Genomic DNA, 24,448 nt, shown 5'->3' on the forward strand with positions numbered 1-24,448 from the left:
TTTTTATGAGTTTTATAATTATATAAAGTTAAAAAAATTTTAAAAAATGCTCTTTAAACTATATAATATATTGTAAAAATTATTAACAGCACTATCTGTTTTAAAATTACTACATTAAAAATATAATATACTATTATATTAAATATATTGCTGTCAAATTTAAATATTGATTTATTTTATTTTAAAATACCATTTATGTAATTGTTTTCTAAAGATATAAAAATTATAAAATTCCACACATGTTATCTTCGTTGTTTTCATTGATAGATTGATGTACTAAATACAAACAATATTTATATATGATGATGTGTAGTTCCATTTCCCAGTTCATTTGCAACAGTGGTGCTAAGAAAAGATATCATCATTTTTCATAGTAATCACATTCATTTATTTATTTTTTTTTTATGAAGTTTGTAATTTGTATTCATGTCTGGCAGCAAATATAACTTAAAAATTTTTTATAAGTATGGTGTTGAGTTGTATTATTTCTTTTTGTAGAATTAATACAATTTTGATTCCAACTCAAGGAATAGAACAGCAGTAACATTTTCAATGTGCAAAAGTCAACTTATTTCTTAAATTGCTTGATTTCTAAAATGTATCTTACAAAATTTATCTAAATTCCTTCAATTTGCTTAGTCTCTCTATAAATATTCTCAACTTGATATTTTAGAATTATAAGTGGAAATATTCAAGAAATAACAAATATAAATTTTAATAATAAAAAATAAAAAATAACAATTTTAATAATTAACAACAACAACAATATACTGTAAATTTTAACAAATATAATTATTTACGTAGGCAAAATATTAGATTTAATATTATATTCTTTAACATGAAAATTGCTATCATAAAGTTTTGATTATTCAAATTAATATACAGTATGTAAGAATTATGATGTTTTAATATAAAGTTATATTAAAACTTTTATAATAGTATAACAGTGAAATTTATGCATAAATTTTATAGAAGTAAATTCATAAATATTATTTTAAGTAATTAATTACATGGAATTTTTACTGAAAATTATGCAAAATGAATCTCAACTGTTTTTGGAATGGAAAAGTTTCTTAGAAAAATCTTGTGTGTGATTTTGTACATAAAATGTAAAACTGAATTGAATTATCTGACATTTTTTCACTAATTATCTAACTAAACTTTATAAAAATATTAAAATCATTGTTTTGAAAGTGTTTGCTACATAATTTATTGTACTGGCAAAGAGCATTAGTGCATATTAAAATTACTTCAAATAATCACTTTTGTTATAAGAAATTTGGAAATATTGGAATTGTTTAATTAATTAATTAATCTAAAANCAATAATTTAGAAAAAATGTTTAATAAAATCTTAGATAATACATATGTATAACAAATTATATTATTAAAATTGTAAACCGAAGTTATTTTGATGTAGAAAGCTTCATAAAATCTAACAAATTCATCTGACGATTCAAAAATTTTTTCTCCCACAAAATTTCCTTGTAGCATGCTAATAATTTTTTTATTTCTTGTTTTGTAGAAGAAATGCACTCTTTGTTGGAGTTTATATTTTCTAAAATTTGTAACCTTTTTTCAATTGAACCGAGGCCTTCTGTCAAGTTTCCAACCGTCATTCGATCTTCTGATTGAACTGAGTCTAAAGGGTCAAGTTCTTCAATGTCTTGCTCTTGCTTACACATTTCTATGAGCTCATTGATTGTCAGCTCCTGATTGTGGGAATCCAGAGTTCTCGAACATCATCACTATCCACTTCTAAATTTATTTGCCTGGCAAGATTGACAACTTCTTCAATCACATTACCAATTTCATCAAGCTCTGGCACTGATTCCGCCTTAGTTTCAGTGGTGAAAAAAAAGGACACAGTTTTTTTTCCAGATGCCATTTAAAGTTTTTTGTGAAACTTCATTCCAAGATTGTTCAATGATTCTCACTGCATATAAAACATTGAATTGTTTCCAAAAGTCTTTAACAGAGAGCTCATTGTTTTGTCTCATAGCTTCATGCAGATGATCGTCTCGTGTAATGTTTGAATGTTTGAAGCTTTGAATGTTTTCATGACTCCCCGATCCATCAGTTGAAGCAAGCTGGTTGTATTTTGTGACAAAAATACAACTTTCACACATGGGTCAAAATGAGTTAAACTTGCAGGGGGATGACCTGGTGCATTGCTGATTATTAGCATCACTTTAAATGGAACTTGTTTAGATTGGCAATAATGTTCAACTTTGGGTATGAAGTGATGACCAAACCAGTCCTCAAAAAGGGAAGCTGCCACCCAAGCTTTATGATTCGAATTCCAAATCACAGGCAAGCCAGCTTTCGATTTATTTTTCAATGCTCTTGGATTTTCCAAGCGATAAACTAAGAGAGTAGTAATTCAAACACAAATAATTATCGTATTTATCTTCAGGCACTTGGCAATACTCATCATCAAGTTTTATTCAGTCAAATTCAAACACAAATAATTATCGTATTTATCTTCAGGCACTTGGCAATACTCATCATCAAGTTTTATTCAGTTGATTCAACTGAATAAAACTTGATGATGAGTATTGCCAAGTGCCTGAAGATAAATACGATAATTATTTGTGTTTGAATTACTACTATCAACTACAAGNGGCACTTGGCAATACTCATCATCAAGTTTTATTCAGTTGATTCAACTGAATAAAACTTGATGATGAGTATTGCCAAGTGCCTGAAGATAAATACGATAATTATTTGTGTTTGAATTTGACTGAATAAAACTTGATGATGAGTATTGCCAAGTGCCTGAAGATAAATACGATAATTATTTGTGTTTGAATTACTACTAATAACTACAAGCACGGTTTCGAAAGTACCAAAACTAAGAGAGGTTTTAACTTCAATCACCAGCTGCATTCACGCCAACCATCACTGTCAATCAATCTTTGGCGGCCTTAAAACCTGGAAAGGTTTTCTCTTCACGCATGAAAAAAGTTCTTTTAGGCATCTTCCAGAACAGGCCAGTCTCATCTATGTTGAATATGGTTTGGCTGGTATAGCCACCTTCATCTATCATAGCTTTGAATTTCTCTGGATAGTAAAACGCAGCCTCTTTATCAGTACTTGTCACCTCTCCACTTTCTACAATGCTATGCCAATTACGGTGACTTTTGAATCGGCTGAACCAATTGTTACTAGCTTTAAACACTTCATCTTTAGCCACCTCTCCAGCATCCTCTTTCAATTTCTCAAAAACCAGCTTAACTTGAGAGCACATTGTGTTCTGATCAACAGGACAATTTTTTACATTTACTTGATTAGCACACCATAATTTTAACATTGTTTCCATCTCAGCAATAATACCATGATGTTTACGAATGATGCTTGAATTTAAGGATTGAGCATTTTTCACAGCTTCGAGAATTTTTTTTACTTTTTATAATTGTTCTGACCGTCAATTCCAGTAGATTAAACTTCTTTGCCAATTCACAAATTTTCATTTTTGTATCAAAGTCTTTAGTAATGTTAACTTTACATTCCAAAGATAAAGTTTTTTTTTCTTGTTTGATGCAGAAGAATCAGTTCTACTTTGTTTGGATGACATAGTAGAGTCTTTCAAGTCTCTGTAGATATAACAAACACAGAAATAAATAACACAAAATAAATTGTAGCTATGCGTCAATTACGTGCAACATGTCCAAGCATGTAAGCTGAACAATAGTGTGGGGGGAGTGAGTAATCAAGAGTTGCGTGGTGCTCAAACACAAGATGAATCGACAAGATTTGAAAATTGCATAACTCTGGGTTTGCGTAAGTTGGAGTAGCATAAGTTGAGGTATTACTGTACCAACTAATCAAATTTCACAAAAAATGGATCAAATATTTATACTTGGCACTCTTGAAAACCTCTTAAATTGTATCTTGTGCAGGCTGATAACCTTGTATTATGTAATTTTCCTATTTGAATGTCATCATACTGATTGGTCTGATAGAAAGAAGGGACAGTTGCAGAAGGAAGTTGAAGTTAATTTGACCAAAAGTAGTTGTCATTTTCCTGGGAGAGAGGATGGTCAACAATTACTACTTAATACTGGTTTAAAGTGCTCTGTATTGGATAAGTTGTGATGGTCCCGCATGTGATAGACGTTACTAATCTTAATGCCGAAATACTTGATGTAAGACTTGTTTAAATAAAAAAAATCTTGTAAAAATATGAGAATAATTTATGTGATCCTGTAAGAAATCTGGTGAAGCCAGGTTGAAAAAGTAAAGCTCTGCAAAAGCATCTAAGTAAAGGAAACTTTGAAAGTTTTGGCGTAAGTTTACTGGAAGCAGATTTGACAATAAGACTATACATGTGATAAAAGTGTACATTACACAGACTACAACTACAGGAAATTTCGAATGAAGCAATGTTGCAATGATAATAAATAGGAAAAGTAATTATTGGCACAGAAAAGACTTCAAGGTCTACTTTGTGCCTTAAAATCATTGCATGTACTGTACATTAATTTGGCTGAATGTTAGAACATCTTAAGCAGTATCATTGAAAGAAGAGTTTGGGACAGTGGTTACTAAGGTTACATGGTTTTCTACTTTTTGGAAGAACTAGTCCAACACTATTCTTTCATTATTATATAAACCTATTAATTTACTTTTTTAAAGCATATGAACATTATTGAACCAATAATTTTAATTAAGTTAGTTGTTTTGATGGAATTTTTGCTGTCTTTAAAGTTTTGTCCACCATTGTAAATTTAATAATTAAAAATAAATTAATTTATTCTTTTTTTCCAGAAAATTTTGTATTAAATTATTTCTAATTATGAAATTTAATGAGAGTTGGTGGCTTAACTGCCTACTTCTAGCTAAATTGCTTTAATAATTAACTAGTGTTACGTAGTCTGACAAAGAATATGACTATTTATTTGATATTCAAATTAATTATTAAGTTGGTTTCATATGTTATTATTAGAAATAGACAGAGAATAAGATTAAAGAATTGATGATAATATAAAAGTTCTGTATGTGTTTTTGATTCTTTCACATATACAGTAGAGCATTGATTGTCTGACTCAATTGGGGACTTGGGTTGGTCGGATAACTGAAAAAATCGGATAACCGAAAAGTATGAAAAAAATACATTAGTATAGTATATCCTATGTAATTAGTATATTAGTATATTGCTATTAACCTACTTCACGTTGAATTTTCATCGATTTTAAGCATAAAAATTTTTTTTTAAAATAATAATGTATTGTTAAAAATTATTTTAAAATTATTTTATTGCTCACAAAACAAACAACCACTCATAATTAGAAAATTAAGTCTTGTTTAAATACTGGCCTCCCTTTCATGGTCGAGCGAGTGTTGCCAGCTAACACATGCAAAAATTTAACAAAAATAATATTAAAATAGCCAAGACATACCCAAATATTGCAGCACCACATCACTAGCGGACATTTGAAATTTGCCACTAGAACAGTCGGTTAACCGATGTGACAGTTAATCGGGGGTCGGATAATCGATGCTCTACTGTACTAGGAAATATTTACAACACAGTTTCTGTTAGGAATTTTTTTAAAGTATGTTCATGGTGGGTGCAAAAGGATGAGAAAGATGATAAAAAAATTTTGTATTTAATTTAAAATTTTATTTTAGAATATAAAAATTTCAAGAGTATTTCTTTTTTTAAGAACTTTTTTGAACAAAAAAAATTTTTTTAAACTGCAAATAACAAGCCTACATCATTTATACTCAGAATGAATGAATGAATGAAAAATGTAGAAATATTTTGAATTCATTGTTTTAATAAAAGTAATTCAAAAATAGCAGAAAAGTTGGTAATACTTTAGCTGAAAAAAATCAGTGTATTTTTCTTTGTTTGTTAAGTAAATCTAGTTTTAATGATGAGTAAAAGTAAACAAAACATTCTTTCAATCTAATTGCATTTATATTATTGATATTTTATCCTTGTTTGTATACATTATCATGCTGATTAGTTTAAAATGAAATGAGAATGTTTCTTAACATAAACAGTGAGAGATTATTGTATTTGGAGATTTCTCTATATTAAGCATTTTTTTAAAAAATGATGTAGAAAGTTATAAGCAATTATATTTCTTAATAAAACAGAAAACTGTTATACTTAATTGTCAATTATTTTTAAAAAACAGTTTATTCTTTTTAATATTAATTCATATTAAAAGCATTATTAAGTTTACAGTTCATTCTGTATTTAATGAAATTATGATTTATTTCAATATACATATTTTTTAATCTAGCCTGTTCTTTGGGTACTATGGAAATCACCTAAAGATCCTTGGATATTTATGAGGGGTTCAATCTTATGTGCTTTTGGTGCATTTTTATTTGGATGGCATGTTCATGAAAAAGCTATTCTCATGGTTATTTTACCATTGACGTAAGCATGTATTTTGATGATATATCTTTATAAAATATGCAATAATTCTGATTGTACAATTTGTCTGTTAATAATAATAATTTAAGAAAATTATAATGAATTTGTGAATATTAATGATCTTAATAAAATAAATTGAAATGTTTTTATCATTAACCTTTAATATTTAAAATGGTAAAATAAAAGTTTAGATTAAGAAACAATGAATTTCATTTTAGTGGAAAATATTGCATTTTATAATTTCAGGCCTTTGGCTCTTTTTCAACGTTTTGAAGCTGAAGTATTTTTATTTTTGGCAACTATTGGCCATTATTCTATTTTTCCACTTCTTTTTAAGGCAGCAGGTATTTAAATACACTTACTTTTCTTCTTATAGTTAAATATTTACTTATATTTATACACGTATGTTTTTATAGAAACTCCCATCAAGATATTTCTTTTGTTGCTACACAGTGTATATGCATTTACAGCTTTAAGTAGAATACATCGGTAAGTGAAGAAAAATATATTAAATCTGTCTATTATATCTTGTTTCTTTAATTACATTTTTAAAATATTTTTTGTAGACCAAGAAAAACAGATGGTTTTCTTCCACTATTGAATACCCAAGAGAGCTTATTTCTTTTAGGATTAATACCTTTACAGATGTATTACAGTTTCGGAAATAAGTTATTAGGATTGGATCAGCGTTTGCCCTTTTTACCATTACTTTTAATATCCACATATTGTGCCTTTGGTATTTTTCAGATGTGGATTAAAATGTATAAAGATTATACACAATATAAAACTCCTGTACTTTTTACGATGGATGGAAAAGAGCTGAAAAAATCATAAAAATATTTGCAAAATATTTTCTGAAATGCAAAGAAGTTAACATGTGGGAAGTTTTACTTTAAAAATAAATATAAATTTATTTATTTTGCATTATTTATTATTTATATATACATATATATATAATTTCTCATTACCTAAAATTTTCTAAGTCAAAATGTTTGTTTTGTTATGTGTGATTCACAATAACATATCAATATTTTTAATTAAGTGCAATTTTGAAGTTGATTTTAACATACAAGTTTTATAATTATATAAAGTTAAAAAAATTTTAAAAAATGCTCTTTAAACTATATAATATATTGTAAAAATTATTAACAGCACTATCTGTTTTAAAATTACTACATTAAAAATATAATATACTATTATATTAAATATATTGCTGTCAAATTTAAATATTGATTTATTTTATTTTAAAATACCATTTATGTAATTGTTTTCTAAAGATATAAAAATTATAAAATTCCACACATGTTATCTTCGTTGTTTTCATTGATAGATTGATGTACTAAATACAAACAATATTTATATATGATGATGTGTAGTTCCATTTCCCAGTTCATTTGCAACAGTGGTGCTAAGAAAAGATATCATCATTTTTCATAGTAATCACATTCATTTATTTATTTTTTTTTTATGAAGTTTGTAATTTGTATTCATGTCTGGCAGCAAATATAACTTAAAAATTTTTTATAAGTATGGTGTTGAGTTGTATTATTTCTTTTTGTAGAATTAATACAATTTTGATTCCAACTCAAGGAATAGAACAGCAGTAACATTTTCAATGTGCAAAAGTCAACTTATTTCTTAAATTGCTTGATTTCTAAAATGTATCTTACAAAATTTATCTAAATTCCTTCAATTTGCTTAGTCTCTCTATAAATATTCTCAACTTGATATTTTAGAATTATAAGTGGAAATATTCAAGAAATAACAAATATAAATTTTAATAATAAAAAATAAAAAATAACAATTTTAATAATTAACAACAACAACAATATACTGTAAATTTTAACAAATATAATTATTTACGTAGGCAAAATATTAGATTTAATATTATATTCTTTAACATGAAAATTGCTATCATAAAGTTTTGATTATTCAAATTAATATACAGTATGTAAGAATTATGATGTTTTAATATAAAGTTATATTAAAACTTTTATAATAGTATAACAGTGAAATTTATGCATAAATTTTATAGAAGTAAATTCATAAATATTATTTTAAGTAATTAATTACATGGAATTTTTACTGAAAATTATGCAAAATGAATCTCAACTGTTTTTGGAATGGAAAAGTTTCTTAGAAAAATCTTGTGTGTGATTTTGTACATAAAATGTAAAACTGAATTGAATTATCTGACATTTTTTCACTAATTATCTAACTAAACTTTATAAAAATATTAAAATCATTGTTTTGAAAGTGTTTGCTACATAATTTATTGTACTGGCAAAGAGCATTAGTGCATATTAAAATTACTTCAAATAATCACTTTTGTTATAAGAAATTTGGAAATATTGGAATTGTTTAATTAATTAATTAATCTAAAATCATTAAAAAAATTTTTAAACAATAAAATGAAATCAAAGTTTTATTAATTTAATTTCATATAAAATCTAAAATAAAAAGAATTTTGGAAATAAAAATTAATTTAATGTTTAAAATATATATTTAAGAAAAATTTATATTTATTTTATTTGTTTTAATAATTGAAATACTCATAAAAATTATTTTGGATATATTGAGAAATGTTACATAATAAATACCTGGAATAAGTTGATTGAAATTAGAAAAATTAACTTTAAAAAGAGTTTTCTATGATATATATTACAAGATGAAAGCAAATTTTAATTATTAAAAAAAAGATATTTTAAAATTCCTAAATTTAAGATCTATTTAACAAAATGGTAGTGGTCATTTCTGAAGGGAGTTGGTGTTTATTTGTATACATGCTCTTTTTAAAGATATGTTTTACTAGCATATTAGCTTGTTTCAAGAATGGAAATTTGAAGGTCTATTTTAAATTAATTTTTCAATAGACCTTTATTTTTAATTTTTTGCATTGTAAATTATATCAATTGATTATATTATTATTGTTGTGAAAGAGGAAAACATTCAAAATGTGTCAGATGCTGGAATATTTTTAAAAGCATGTTTAATTTTTTTAAATACTAGAGATGGGATATATAAATGCTTTCTTTCAAAATATATTTTTAAGAATAAAGATTTTTCAGGGTTTCAAGGTGGCCACATACAGTTGGATATAATGGAAATTTAATGTGTTGTTTTGAGCATGTATATAAATAATAATAATAATAATATGACAATTGTTTATAAATGTAGCAGGTTAAAAAAATATTTTATCTATTTTATATTTTAACTGAACATAAACATGTACATATTACCATATTAAACAACAAATTGTAATAATAGAAAATAGACCCAGAAAATTTCTCTATCCAATAACAATTAAATTTGTAATTAATTTGCAATTAGACTGAAATTTTTATCTCATATCTGGTGATGTGTCTCTTTGTTATTGGTTTTCTGATCATTTTAAATAAGTACTGTACAGTACATGCAATTTGACTATAGAAGAAAAACTTAATGCTTAAATGGTTAAATGAAAAAAACAAAATATTTGTTTTTACCAGTTTTAATAATTGTATATTTTTAAAATCTTATTAATCTTTCATTAAATAGGCATTTTTAAAAATAATTGTGTTGCTTTGAATTTAATACAGTATGCATTCTTCTTTCAAAAAGAATTTTTAGGAAGAAAAATAAAATTAGATGATAAATTAGAAGAGCTACAAAGAATACTTGAAAATTAAGAATTGAATCTTACATCTTGAGTTGAAGAAAGACTCCAATTTTAAATTTTGGAAATGTGATAAAGATGCATTATAAATTCAAAGCAGTATGATATGTTTGATTTGAAATTAATAAATAATTGGAATATTTCAATATAATGGTTGCAATATAAAATGTTGTGCCATTACAAGTACCTTTATTAGTAAATTCCACTATAAAAAGAATTGTAATCATAATATTAAGTTTTTCATAACATTTTGACAATTAGAATGAAGTATATTAGAAATAATGCATTGAGTTTTTATCATGTGGTTTACTTCAAAGTAATTGTAGCAGGGTATAATAAATCCAATTTCAAAATGTTTTCTTGGAAGAAATGATTTTCCTTGCTTCTTTTACAAGAAGGAAGATCTCTTTTTTTTTTTTCATTTAATATTTTGTATTATTTTGATGTGTGTTAATTCATTCATCTGTTTGTAGTGTCGTGCATACATTTACATCTTGTGAATAGAGAAGAAAGTACAAATTTCATTGAAATCATCATTTCATTATGCAATAATGAAAGAAGGTATTTTATAATGCATGATAATTTCATTACAAATTTATGATTTGTTCTTTGGAGACTTTATTAATGATTTGAAATTAGAATTGATATTATTACTGTTTTGCAGTTTGAATAAAATTAAAAATCCTTGTTTTTGGTTTTAATCATATTAAGTGTGAAATTGTATGTGTTGAATCATCTTAATGTTTGTTTTCAATGTATTAGTCATTTTTTAATGTGATTACTAAATTAAAGATTTACATAATCTGTTACATATACCAGTAGTTAAAACATTTTTTTAGTAAACATAAAGATTATGATATGGGTTTGTGTGTGACTTTTTCTTTTGTTTTTTACATAATGTAATCTGTGTGAATTTTATTTGTATAATTTTGAAAAATATAAATTTGTTTACTTGTAATAAATGATAAACATTTTATAAATATGTCTTGTCTAAAGCTTTAAAGTTATGAATAATGTTTTTATAATTTATATGATTGAGAATTGTTTAAAATCTTTGAATTCATACATATAAAATAGTTGTATTAAACTTGCAAAATATGAATCAGACATTTCCATGTTTGCTTTGTTTTGTATTATAAATTAATTCTAATCTTTTATTTTTTTCTCAATATTTTAAAGCATATATTCTAAGTGTGCAAAATTAATTTTGCTTTTATTAAAATATCACAAAAATAATGTTTTTATTACATTCCCAAATTAATTTATTTCTTATTCAAAAGTTTTTTAGTATATTTATAACTCATGGCATATGAAATTATTACATAAAATATTAAAATGAAAACTTTAAGAAAAAAAATGATAATTTAGATTTTTATATCTTAGTTTTCTCTTTTGTTCTGAAGGAAATAAAAGGAATCTTTATGGATTTAGCCAGATGTGACTAGATGTGAAGGATAGTATCTGACATCGCCAGACCAAATTTTTGATGTTTGGACCTAAACTTGAATTCTGATTCTTTTATTGACTGGCCATATTTATGCTATAGTTTACTATCTGAATCATGATTGAACATTGACCTATTAATTAATGAGACATGGACTGTATATCATATAGTATAGCAGTATAGGAAAATCCCCATTACTGTGTTGTCATTACATGTTGTCAGGAAAAGCACTGCAATACTTTAAAACTGCCATAATCAAAAATAACAGCATATGGGAAATAGAAACATCACCCTGGGATTTCGTTTTGCATATTACTCTGGATGAGTAGCCTTTAATAAAAGATTGACTTCATCAGGAAAAACAGTTTTGTTCCTGAGGTGTGTGAAAGGAAGCAATGAAGACATTTATAGTTTCTTCTATTTTTTAAAAAGTTTTTAGCTTCATCATGTAGAAAATTTAACTCAGCTGACATGAGACACAATTTGCAAGAAATGACAATTAGATTGGAGGAAACAGCTAGCAAAATTGATTTAAAAATAAATAGTAAAAAAAAATAAAGCCAAAATTATTGAAAATAGCATAAACCAAACAGTGGAACAGATTAAAATGACAAAGATAATCATCAGACACCAATGGTTTTTGTTGCTGGAGTGTCTAGAGGTGGAATCAAAGCAATTATTGATTGAATGATTGGCAAAGCACCTAGTAGTATTGCAATGAATGTAACTAATTGAGACTTCAGACATCAAAATGACAGAATGTATTAATCATTGATACCATCATCTTACCAATGGCAATTTATGTTAGTGAAACTTCAAAGTATATATGAATTTAATAGTGCAAAATTAAATGTGTTACATAAGAAATGTCTATGCAAAATTCATAAAAACAGTTATTACAAGCATATGACATTAAAACTATCATCTTAATAATGGAATGATTATTCCATTATTAAGATGGAAAGAGCAAACATTGGCATTTCATTAATGTATTAAGGGGAATTTTTTAAGTTTTGCTTAATTCAATTTTTATTTAAATTTTATCTGACATTAATTAGTACAGTACTGTAGTTTGTTTTCTATAAAGATCATTTAATTTCAAAGAAAAATATTTAATGTTAAAATCCAGTAGCAAAAACTGAAGATGCAGATTCTGTTGCAAAAGATATTAGGAAATGGAAAATTCTTGCTGCTTAATATGCTCACTTTCATTGTCAGAATTAACCAACTAGAAAATTGAAGCATAAATGTTTTGTTAAATATTTTAAATAATAAAAATTTGATGATAACTTCATTATACATTATTATTATTAACACACAAAATGTTTTACATATTTTCCATATAAAAAATTTTTAATTTTTAACTGTTTAATAAGTCATGAATTAATTTAATAAATTATTTTAAAATATCTCTCTATTTTTTATTGATTGGTAGAATAGAAGGGCAAGAAAAGAGTTTTTCTTTACAAGAAATAAAAAGTATTAAAAAAATTTTAATTGTTCAGATATTACAAAATTCAACACCAAAAAAAAAGAACAAATTAATTAAAGAGCAAACATTGGCATTTCATTAATGTATTAAGGGGAATTTTTTAAGTTTTGCTTAATTCAATTTTTATTTAAATTTTATCTGACATTAATTAGTACAGTACTGTAGTTTGTTTTCTATAAAGATCATTTAATTTCAAAGAAAAATATTTAATGTTGAAATAGGTAGAAATTTGTCTAGTTTGCCAAAATTATCAAACTTAGTACCAATGCTCATTTATTTTAGTTCTTTTCAAATCTGTAGGCATTAAGAAGGTACTTTTTATGTCCTTCATGACTAGCCATACTACAATGGGAGTAACTGTTAATTTGTTTTTTGAAACTGTGTCCTGTTTTATAATTCTGGCGTAGTAAACATTAGTATTGTGTCTTTAAAATAAAACACAATACTAATTTTTACTATGCCAGGGAGTAACTGTATTGAAAGTTGAAATCCATTGTGTATCAATCAATCTATTTCTGAAAATTTGAGATTCTGGACTCAAACCCATATTTCTCTAGTGAGAAGTTGAAACTTATCATAGAAGCGATCAAGTGCTTTTATGATTCTCCTTACATTATGAAAAACCTAAACATCAATTATACTTTTACTGTAAAATAAAAAAATTTATAAAATTATTGCATATACAATAAATAAAATTGATTATATGGTGGTAATAAAGAAATTATCTTATATATATTTAAATATTTCACTCCAAATTTCTGGAATTATAGAAACTAAAACATATCATTGTACTTCTATAAATACTATAAAATATATTTAATTATTAATTTACTTTAATAAATAAATAGAATAAATTTTTTCTACATTCAGATTTTAATTTAAAACTTTCTTACTTCAAAAAAAAAATTATTTCATTTGGAATTTGATATCAGTTTTGAAAATGGAAAAAGGACTTCTAAAAAGTTTTAATTAAATTTTTCTCTCGTAATTTTATTTTTTAAACCTTCCTAGAGATTCTGACTGGAAATAAAGTTATTAAAAAAGATATTAAAATTAATTGTAAAAAGAAGTATAGTGGAAACAATGATTTCAATTTCTGAAAAGAAAAACAAGAAAAAAATGTGTTAGAATTTTCAAATTTTGTAGTAATTTCTTTTGTCTTTTAAATTTTTTTTATTTTCAAAATAAAATTTGATGATGATTTCTTATAAAACAAGTTTTACTGACTGATGTTAAAAGAGCTTATTGCCAACACACAAACAATATACAGCTATTTGAATGATTATAGTAATATTAAATATTAATATATAACTTAATATAAATTTATTTTACACAGTTTATTTATTGTATTATGATGAAAGTTATATAAAACTAATTTTTTAAATTGATTAAAAAAATAAACTAGATTATTTACGTAAAATAATATAAAATTATAATCTGCAAAATAATTTTAAATTAATTTCTAGTAAGTTGACAGTAAATAAGTGATTCTTGCAATAATAGTAAAATCCAGCAACGAGTTGCGTAACTTTCCAGGTAATAACATTTAATACTTCATGGGGCACCATCTGTTATATTTTATTTAATAAACTTTATAGTATTATTATAAAATGACAAAAAAACCTAATTTTGAGAGTAGAAATGAGTTTTATAAAAATATTTGTAAATATTAATTACGAGTAAAATTTTCATTAAGTCCGATCCCACTCGAGATACGACACACGACTCCTTATACCTCACAATTCCCTCGACCTTTAACCACTAAAATTTAATATCATCAGTCCCACTAATATACAAACCGCCCTGCAAAATTTCAGAAATTTTCGACATAAAGCACAGGAATTAAGCATTAAAAAGGGTGCTCTTCCCACATATATTAACATCCATACAAAAAACCCTCGAATTTTTTTGCATTTCTCGACGTTTCAAGGTCCCGAGTCCATCTTGGGGGTCGTTTTTTGACCAGTCACCATACTTTCCCTCATATTTAACAGCTGAAAATGCAATAATAAGTATTAAGAATACGATTTATATACTGTATTATTATACATGTAATAATGTAATAATCTAAATTTAAAATTAAAATTAAATGTATTCATTCAATAATAATCTAATTGAATGTATTCATTCATTAATAATCTAAATTTAAAATTAAACATAGGAAATTATTAAATTGATTAGTTGCATATAAAATAAATGTTTTATATAAATATAAAGATGATAAACTAAATATAGCATGTATTTTGTTTAATTTTATATACCAAAATTCAATGTTTAATTATGTATAAACGTAGAATGCNGATAGAGGGGGTCTATCGTATGTCATATCTTAAGTATACCAAAATTCAATGTTTAATTATGTATAAACGTAGAATGCTTACATGTCTCAATGTTTTAATATAAGAAAAGGGAAGAACTTTCTTAATATATTCATTCAATTCCACACGATATTTTTGAAAATAGAAGATTGTACACTATATCATTAATTTGCATTATCATCACAGGCAGTAAAATCTTTAGACACCAGTTTCAAGGGATTTAGGTTTAAGTCTGATTGGATTGTCATAAATTTTTATGGATAGTATGACTCAGATATGAAGGGCCTCTCTCTTTCTACAGGACAGAGGAGAGGGAGGGACCTTATGATTAAAATTTGTAATTTCAAGTGAGCGCATAATGGAAGGGAAAGAGAAAGAAGAAAACGGATACAAGACCAGAAAAGAAACTTTATATGTTTTATGTAATAGTTATAGAATGCAATAAAGGATCTAGAAATCTGAAGGAGTGCAGGAAGGAAACAATGTGTATGCGCCTTACAAAAGTTTTTATTACGTGAGGTACCCGGTTTTACGCGGGAAAACCCCCAGAAGGGGAGTGCAATGCACTCCGAGCATCCTCTAAATCTGCCGGATACAATGTATATTGTATATATTATTAATAACATAAAGCAACAAATTACTATATTATTATCAAATTACATAATAAATTATTAGTTTAAATCTTGCTTTTATATTTGTTTCTAATAGTATTTTCCTTTTTTTAAAAAAATAGAATAAATAAGTAGATTCAATAGAGGTATTCTAAACTTANAGGGGAGTGAAATGCACTCCGAGCATCCTCTAAATCTGCCGGATACAATGTATATTGTATATATAATTAATAACATAAAGCAACAAATTACTATATTATTATCAAATTACATAATAAATTATTAGTTTAAATCTTGCTTTTATATTTGTTTCTAATAGTATTTTCCTTTTTTTAAAAAAATAGAATAAATAAGTAGATTCAATAGAGGTATTCTAAACTTAATTTGATAAAAATACTTGAGTGATTTTCTTATTTCTATTTAGTTTGTAAGCTCATTTTAAATCAATAGAAACTTAAACGAATATTTTTAAAAGAAGAAAAATTTACTATGTGAATAAATTAATAAAATGAATTTAATAAAATAATCATTGAAACATATTCTTGAAATTTCTAAGAGAAAGTAAATAGTTATGTAAGTAACAATATTAGTTTTATCAAAAAAATCTATAAAAAGTAATTTGAGAAAATACAGTACTATACAGTATATAGAAAATTCTGAGTGATGGCAAAGAATGTATTTTATAATAAGGATTATTATTATACTTATTGTATTTTGAACTAAATCATCATCAGGATGATCGCAGTTTTAGATTTTCCGTTCGCAGCAGCGTCAAATTCTCCCTGGTGGTGATTGTTTTAAACTATTCTTGTAGCTGAAATAGTTACTGCACGTTTTAGAGTGTTTCTATAAAATTTGGTCTAATTTCAGCTGCTAAATACATCTACAGGTGAATAGGGATACTTTATAATCACCCCGTACATTAAATCTAAAGATTAAAATAAAATAAATTTTTTAAAATTGAAAGTATAAAAGTTGTAAATTAAAATTAATAAAATATAATTTTATATACAAAAAGTTGCTAAAAGATGGCGTCAACAGACAACCCTTTCACTCGCTCGTCAGTCGATACCTGTGGAACTAAATGGGAAATTCTCGAAACTGCTGGAGGGTGAGAAAGTTTTTTTTTATATATTTTTTTTATTTATCGTCGTATAAATATCAATTTGCTGTATAAATATCGAGAAGAAATTGGCTAAAATTTTTTCCCATCGAATACATTTGGGGTAATGAAACTGCGGCTGGAACTTCTCGCCAAAATTTTTTAGAAAGAATGGATAAAATTCTAAATATAGATACAAATATCACTACTTGGCGAATACAGATCTTGAATATTGACTCGTGTTCGGAAAATAAAAATAGATCATCTAAATTTGGACTCAGAATAAATTTAAATTGCTGTCTGAATGCTAAATTTCTGANCGCTCGTCAGTCGATACCTGTGGAACTAAATGGGAAATTCTCGAAACTGCTGGAGGGTGAGAAAGTTTTTTTTTATATATTTCTTTTATTTATCGTCGTATAAATATCAATTTGCTGTATAAATATCGAGAAGAAATTGGCTAGAATTTTTTCCCATCGAATACATTTCGCGAAATTGATATAGCGAGAGAACTTCTCGACAGAAATTTTTAGAAAGAATGGATAAAATTCTAAATATAGATACAAATATCACTACTTGGCGAATACAGATCTTGAATATTGACTCGTGTTCGGAAAATAAAAATAGATCATCTAAATTTGGACTCAGAATAAATTTAAATTGCTGTCTGAATGCTAAATTTCTGAAATATTAGAAAATATATACAGTCAAACTTGATACGCTGCAGTTATAAACAATTGTCATCATCGTAAACGGATCTTATCAATAAATATTGAATCGCTTAGTATCTGTGTATTATTAAATGCACGATTTTGTATTGTAAATGAGTGTAATTCACGCATACATGTGTATATCTCATTATTATGTATACTTTTTATTGTTTGAAGCACTTCGGTTTAACATTACACTACACTCAATGTAATGTTAATTTGAAAGGCGAATAAATGGTAGCGCTAGATCGAAGTTTGATTATGTAACTTAATAAGATCGCTTGTAATTAACAAGAGCAATTAAAAGGCTCTCTAACATACTAATTTGGCCCACTTATACATTGCGTGCTGCTTAATTAATACAGCATGTTATACGTCAGATCCAGTAAATGCTATTCTATAATACTGCATGTCTAATAAATAAATATGTTTTGTTTCCCAGAATAGAGAAAATTTGATCACCAAAAAAATGATTTCTGTTAACTCCATCGAAAGGAATTACGGAAGAAAAACTATCATTACTTCTCCTCTCGATATCTATTACGTGTCAACGAGAAGACAAAAATGACGTTTTCTATGATAGATTGTAGATATAAGGAAAGTATTATTTTCATGAAAGAACTCTTATCAGCATTCTAATGTTCTGATGCTCCCGAATACCACGTAATTATCTAAAGCAATATCTTTGTCAAATAATCTAATATAGTAAAACTATATTGACCTCATTGACATGAAATGTCTGAGAAGCCATCAGAGTTATGTTTTGTTAAAAATTCTAGAGCCTTTTACTTTCCCGGCTGTTATAACATGACACGGGAAAGTATTGTAATCGTGTCAAATTTTGCCCTTCGGGTTTTTGCAAATCTCCACGTTTTGAGACACACTGAATACAAAAAGTCAAAAAGGGGAAATACGTGTGTGTATGTGTGTGTGTTTCGTTTAATATCCCAGAATACGTTAAAGATTAGTAAAAAATTAAATTTTGGGATTAAATATCGAGAGGATAGAGGGTAGAGATAGGGGAGATAGAGGGGGTCTATCGTATGTCATATCTTAAGTGGAGTCGGACTTATGAAAATTTTACTGGTTATTCGCATTTACAATACGTTTAAAAACTCAGCTTTATCCTCAAAATTAAGCCTTTTTTTCTTTTTATAATAATTAATAATATAAAAGTTATTTTTAAATAACATCTCTTAACATATGGCGCAATACAGAATTTAACTAGTGTCGTAGTGTTTTTTAATGGAGATTTTGATTATACAAATTTGGTGCTTTTAAGCTTTTGTTATTAAATTTTACATCGTAATACAATTGAAAATTATCGTACTTCCTAATGATTCTCTTAACCTTCTGTTCGAGTGCCGGAAAAATCGAGCTCTTACCAGCTTTATTTTTTATTATGGAGAAAGTGCTAAAATGACGTCAAATTGAAATAATACTGTACACTATGGAAAATGAGCCAACAACCCTTTTTCGAACTTTGTAAAGAAACACAGGTGTTTATTGGAAAAGGTAAAAGAACAAAAATAAACAGATATATTTGAAACGGAGCGTTAGCTAAGCAGCTTCTTCCATGAGGCTTACAGAATTGTGTCCGTTCTCAAATTCCGTTCGAAAGATTTTGATTAAACTTTGCCATTTTCTATTAATTGAGACGAGGAATCCAAAATGCGATGCGGGTCCATTTAAATGTAAAAAATCCACCAGCAACGAATCGCCTAACTTTCCCGGCAACATTTAAAATTCTGGTGGCGCTATCTGTTAGGATGTTTCATTTAAAAAATTGTTTATGTTTTTAATTATTATAAAATGCTTAATTTTGAGAGTAGGGATGGGTTTTATAAAAAGTTGTAAATGAAAATAACGAGTAAAATCGTCATTAAGACCGACACTACGCGAAATATGACACACGACCACTCTTTATCTCCCCACTCCGACGACCTTAAACCACCAAAATTTAAAAGCATGAATCTTTCTACTGTATTTTCGCGGAATGACCGGCATGCCGCATATAAACGGCGGAGACCAGCATGCCGGTTAAACTGCGAATAAAAAAATAAAATTAATCAGACGTAACAAAAGTAATTATTAAACAAAATGTTAAAAGAAATTCTCCGAATACAATATAATATCATTGTAATTTGAATGAGTTAAAATCAGTAAAAGAGTTTTCGTTTACAAGACAAGAAAACAATTAGCGACTTATTGACATTAATAGTAGTAGTAGTTAGTGTGAGCTACGATGACCATCCTCCCCGACCTTAAAAATAACACCTTTTTTTCAAATTTCACACAAAGCCAATGTTAATCGACATAAATTGAGATAATTTAGGGCGAGTTTGTTAAATTTAATATATTTATTTTTATGTTTTTGAATCGAATTACCATAAAATAAACATAAAGAAAGCACTTTCGGAATTCCACGAGTATTTTAAGTCGTTAGAAAGAAGGCAAGTACAAAGTTCAGCTGTCCGCATCCGTCAGGTATTGTACAGGATTGACTCTTCTGTGCCTAACAGGTGCAGGGATCGCTTCTTTCCTTCCGGCTCCGCTTCAATCCTATCGCGATACGACAAAGTCGCGCGATGTCTTAGTTGTATTTATGTAAAATATTGAAAAAAATCTTAAATTAGAGATGATTTAAAAATCTTTTGTGTCCTACTAAAAAATTTACTGCATTCAAAGTTTGTCTGTTCGGTTACTTTATTCAAGTGTTACGAAATTCGATTTCTGAATTTTTCAACTTTAAGCACAGAATCAATAATTTACTTTTTGCCTTCTTTGGCGTTTATAATTGAGATTCTGTACTGCATCATAAAATTTTTTTTTAACGTGATCATGAAATACATTACACTACGCTTTCCTTACTATTGAAAGAAACAACAATGTAACTAAAAGGTTCTTTTACTTTTAAGGGTCCATAAAATATTTTTATCCTCCATAATACAACTTCTCTCAGATCATTCAACATTTTGAAAAGTTTATTCTCCCTTGTTTTTGTTTCTCTTTAGAGATCATTCAAATATGATGACACCAATTTTAAGTCTATTTAGACTACTCACCTTCTCCCTGTCGCATTTTGTCACAAATTTTTAGACATTCCGTATTGATATCACACTTGAGCTACCATCCCCTGATATTAAAATTAATCATTTCTGTAAAACAGATATACATTATATCAATTTATTCGTATTTTCTACCAAGGCGATACTAATTATAAACATTTTTTTTTTAAAATGGAATATGCCATTTTTTAATTCAGATTCGAATTAAATTAAAAAAAATAACATAATTTTGTTCAAACATTTTTTTCTAACATTATCTCCATCGACCATAAAATGATCTCGAAAGTGTGATGAATTCTTCTTGGCGAAACGTTACTACGACTCGTTTCTTCGCGATATTTTTCAGCTGGCTGAATATTCAGTGTCAACAAATGTAAACAGTACGCTTGTGTTTACATTTTCCTTTGAAATAAGTTTTCGTTTTCAGTTACACACCTATCAAATGTGTCATAGGGATTCTGTAGCCATGCTCTTTGAAGTTCTTCGAGCACAAATTCCTTTTCAAGCAGAATAGATAATTGTATCGGCGAGGACTGTTCATTTTGAAAGTCTTGTTTGAACAACAGTTAAAATCGGCACCGAGTAAGTTACGCCAGAAGAAAAATGTTACGTAGCAATAGTAACAATTTTTGTTACACTTCAGCATCAATTCCATGTGATTATTGTGCCAACATCTTCATTACGTTTCTCCTATATCGATGGTACGTTAATAGGAATATTTTGTAACTTAAGATATTTTATCATTTTCACTTTTTCTGTGTGCATCACACTTTCGAGATCATCAAGTTATACCATTATTAAAAGAAACGTGTTGCAAACAAACACATACGAAAAATATTTTCTGTGTTTTAAGATACTGATTATTCTCTAAATCAAAGCAAATATTTAGTAATGAAAAGAAAAACAATTGAAGAAAATATAGATTTTTATTATCCTATGAGAAAGAAATATACAGGGTGGCCTAAAATTCATTTAACCATTGTAAAAAATAAGTTTCTGTCATTCAGTCAAACGTTTTATTACTTACAAACTTTATAAAGAATTGTTTAAAATCAGATCTTGTTCAATACACAAATTATAATACTTTAAGAAATTAAATTGTGACGTTTTAAAAATTCTTTATAACTTGTTCGAGAGATTCACACAAGTTAACTGTCTTTTGGATCAGCCTGTATATTACACTAAAAAAAAGAAAAATTGTAAATGATTCTCTGGGGCTGATAAATGGATATGCTGCGGACGAAAATTTTAAATAATTAGCTTTTAAAATATATTAATTTTAAAAAATGTGTTTATATTTTTAGTATATAAAATTATGTCTTNGAACTTTTTTGAACAAAAAAAATTTTTTTAAACTGCAAATAACAAGCCTACATCATTTATACTCAGAATGAATGAATGAATGAAAAATGTAGAAATATTTTGAATTCATTGTTTTAATAAAAGTAATTCAAAAATAGCAGAAAAGTTGGTAATACTTTAGCTGAAAAAAATCAGTGTATTTTTCTTTGTTTGTTAAGTAAATCTAGTTTTAATGATGAGTAAAAGTAAACAAAACATTCTTTCAATCTAATTGCATTTATATTATTGATATTTTATCCTTGTTTGTATACATTATCATGCTGATTAGTTTAAAATGAAATGAGAATGTTTCTTAACATAAACAGTGAGAGATTATTGTATTTGGAGATTTCTCTATATTAAGCATTTTTTTAAAAAATGATGTAGAAAGTTATAAGCAATTATATTTCTTAATAAAACAGAAAACTGTTATACTTAATTGTCAATTATTTTTAAAAAACAGTTTATTCTTTTTAATATTAATTCATATTAAAAGCATTATTAAGTTTACAGTTCATTCTGTATTTAATGAAATTATGATTTATTTCAATATACATATTTTTTAATCTAGCCTGTTCTTTGGGTACTATGGAAATCACCTAAAGATCCTTGGATATTTATGAGGGGTTCAATCTTATGTGCTTTTGGTGCATTTTTATTTGGATGGCATGTTCATGAAAAAGCTATTCTCATGGTTATTTTACCATTGACGTAAGCATGTATTTTGATGATATATCTTTATAAAATATGCAATAATTCTGATTGTACAATTTGTCTGTTAATAATAATAATTTAAGAAAATTATAATGAATTTGTGAATATTAATGATCTTAATAAAATAAATTGAAATGTTTTTATCATTAACCTTTAATATTTAAAATGGTAAAATAAAAGTTTAGATTAAGAAACAATGAATTTCATTTTAGTGGAAAATATTGCATTTTATAATTTCAGGCCTTTGGCTCTTTTTCAACGTTTTGAAGCTGAAGTATTTTTATTTTTGGCAACTATTGGCCATTATTCTATTTTTCCACTTCTTTTTAAGGCAGCAGGTATTTAAATACACTTACTTTTCTTCTTATAGTTAAATATTTACTTATATTTATACACGTATGTTTTTATAGAAACTCCCATCAAGATATTTCTTTTGTTGCTACACAGTGTATATGCATTTACAGCTTTAAGTAGAATACATCGGTAAGTGAAGAAAAATATATTAAATCTGTCTATTATATCTTGTTTCTTTAATTACATTTTTAAAATATTTTTTGTAGACCAAGAAAAACAGATGGTTTTCTTCCACTATTGAATACCCAAGAGAGCTTATTTCTTTTAGGATTAATACCTTTACAGATGTATTACAGTTTCGGAAATAAGTTATTAGGATTGGATCAGCGTTTGCCCTTTTTACCATTACTTTTAATATCCACATATTGTGCCTTTGGTATTTTTCAGATGTGGATTAAAATGTATAAAGATTATACACAATATAAAACTCCTGTACTTTTTACGATGGATGGAAAAGAGCTGAAAAAATCATAAAAATATTTGCAAAATATTTTCTGAAATGCAAAGAAGTTAACATGTGGGAAGTTTTACTTTAAAAATAAATATAAATTTATTTATTTTGCATTATTTATTATTTATATATACATATATATATAATTTCTCATTACCTAAAATTTTCTAAGTCAAAATGTTTGTTTTGTTATGTGTGATTCACAATAACATATCAATATTTTTAATTAAGTGCAATTTTGAAGTTGATTTTAACATACAAGTTTTATAATTATATAAAGTTAAAAAAATTTTAAAAAATGCTCTTTAAACTATATAATATATTGTAAAAATTATTAACAGCACTATCTGTTTTAAAATTACTACATTAAAAATATAATATACTATTATATTAAATATATTGCTGTCAAATTTAAATATTGATTTATTTTATTTTAAAATACCATTTATGTAATTGTTTTCTAAAGATATAAAAATTATAAAATTCCACACATGTTATCTTCGTTGTTTTCATTGATAGATTGATGTACTAAATACAAACAATATTTATATATGATGATGTGTAGTTCCATTTCCCAGTTCATTTGCAACAGTGGTGCTAAGAAAAGATATCATCATTTTTCATAGTAATCACATTCATTTATTTATTTTTTTTTTATGAAGTTTGTAATTTGTATTCATGTCTGGCAGCAAATATAACTTAAAAATTTTTTATAAGTATGGTGTTGAGTTGTATTATTTCTTTTTGTAGAATTAATACAATTTTGATTCCAACTCAAGGAATAGAACAGCAGTA

General features: G+C 26.2%; 2 protein-coding genes across 2 annotated transcripts in view; both read left to right on the forward strand.

The window, feature by feature from the left end:
* The window catches only part of LOC111624021 (probable dolichyl pyrophosphate Glc1Man9GlcNAc2 alpha-1,3-glucosyltransferase), a 53,036-nt gene extending 45,499 nt beyond the window's left edge, over positions 1-7,537 (forward strand). Inside the window, exons 9-12 of the mRNA XM_023366789.1 lie at positions 6,257-6,396; positions 6,640-6,737; positions 6,810-6,882; positions 6,960-7,537. Of these exons, the coding sequence (XP_023222557.1) occupies positions 6,257-6,396; positions 6,640-6,737; positions 6,810-6,882; positions 6,960-7,227 (579 nt within the window). The 3' untranslated portion in view covers positions 7,228-7,537. The remainder of the gene's footprint in view (positions 1-6,256; positions 6,397-6,639; positions 6,738-6,809; positions 6,883-6,959) is intronic.
* A 15,167-nt stretch (positions 7,538-22,704) lies between these two features.
* LOC111624025 (probable dolichyl pyrophosphate Glc1Man9GlcNAc2 alpha-1,3-glucosyltransferase) lies at positions 22,705-23,991 on the forward strand. The gene is made up of 4 exons (XM_023366794.1): positions 22,705-22,845; positions 23,089-23,186; positions 23,259-23,331; positions 23,409-23,991. The coding sequence occupies exons 1-4, from the start codon at positions 22,754-22,756 to the stop codon at positions 23,674-23,676; spliced, it is 531 nt and encodes a 176-aa protein (XP_023222562.1). The 5' UTR covers positions 22,705-22,753; the 3' UTR covers positions 23,677-23,991.
* Positions 23,992-24,448: the final 457 nt, after the last annotated feature.

This window comes from Centruroides sculpturatus, unplaced genomic scaffold (genome assembly GCF_000671375.1).
Source record: "Centruroides sculpturatus isolate CEXI.00-Female unplaced genomic scaffold, Cexi_2.0 scaffold370, whole genome shotgun sequence".
In the NCBI taxonomy this organism is placed as follows: domain Eukaryota; kingdom Metazoa; phylum Arthropoda; class Arachnida; order Scorpiones; family Buthidae; genus Centruroides; species Centruroides sculpturatus.

Bases quoted from the DNA above. Each gene is read 5' to 3' on its own strand.
- LOC111624025 (XM_023366794.1), top strand. From the start codon at position 22,754: ATGAGGGGTTCAATCTTATGTGCTTTTGGTGCATTTTTATTTGGATGG. The intron at 22,846-23,088 runs GTAAGCATGTAT...TTATAATTTCAG, and splicing joins ATGGTTATTTTACCATTGAC to GCCTTTGGCTCTTTTTCAAC. The intron at 23,332-23,408 runs GTAAGTGAAGAA...TATTTTTTGTAG, and splicing joins GCTTTAAGTAGAATACATCG to ACCAAGAAAAACAGATGGTT.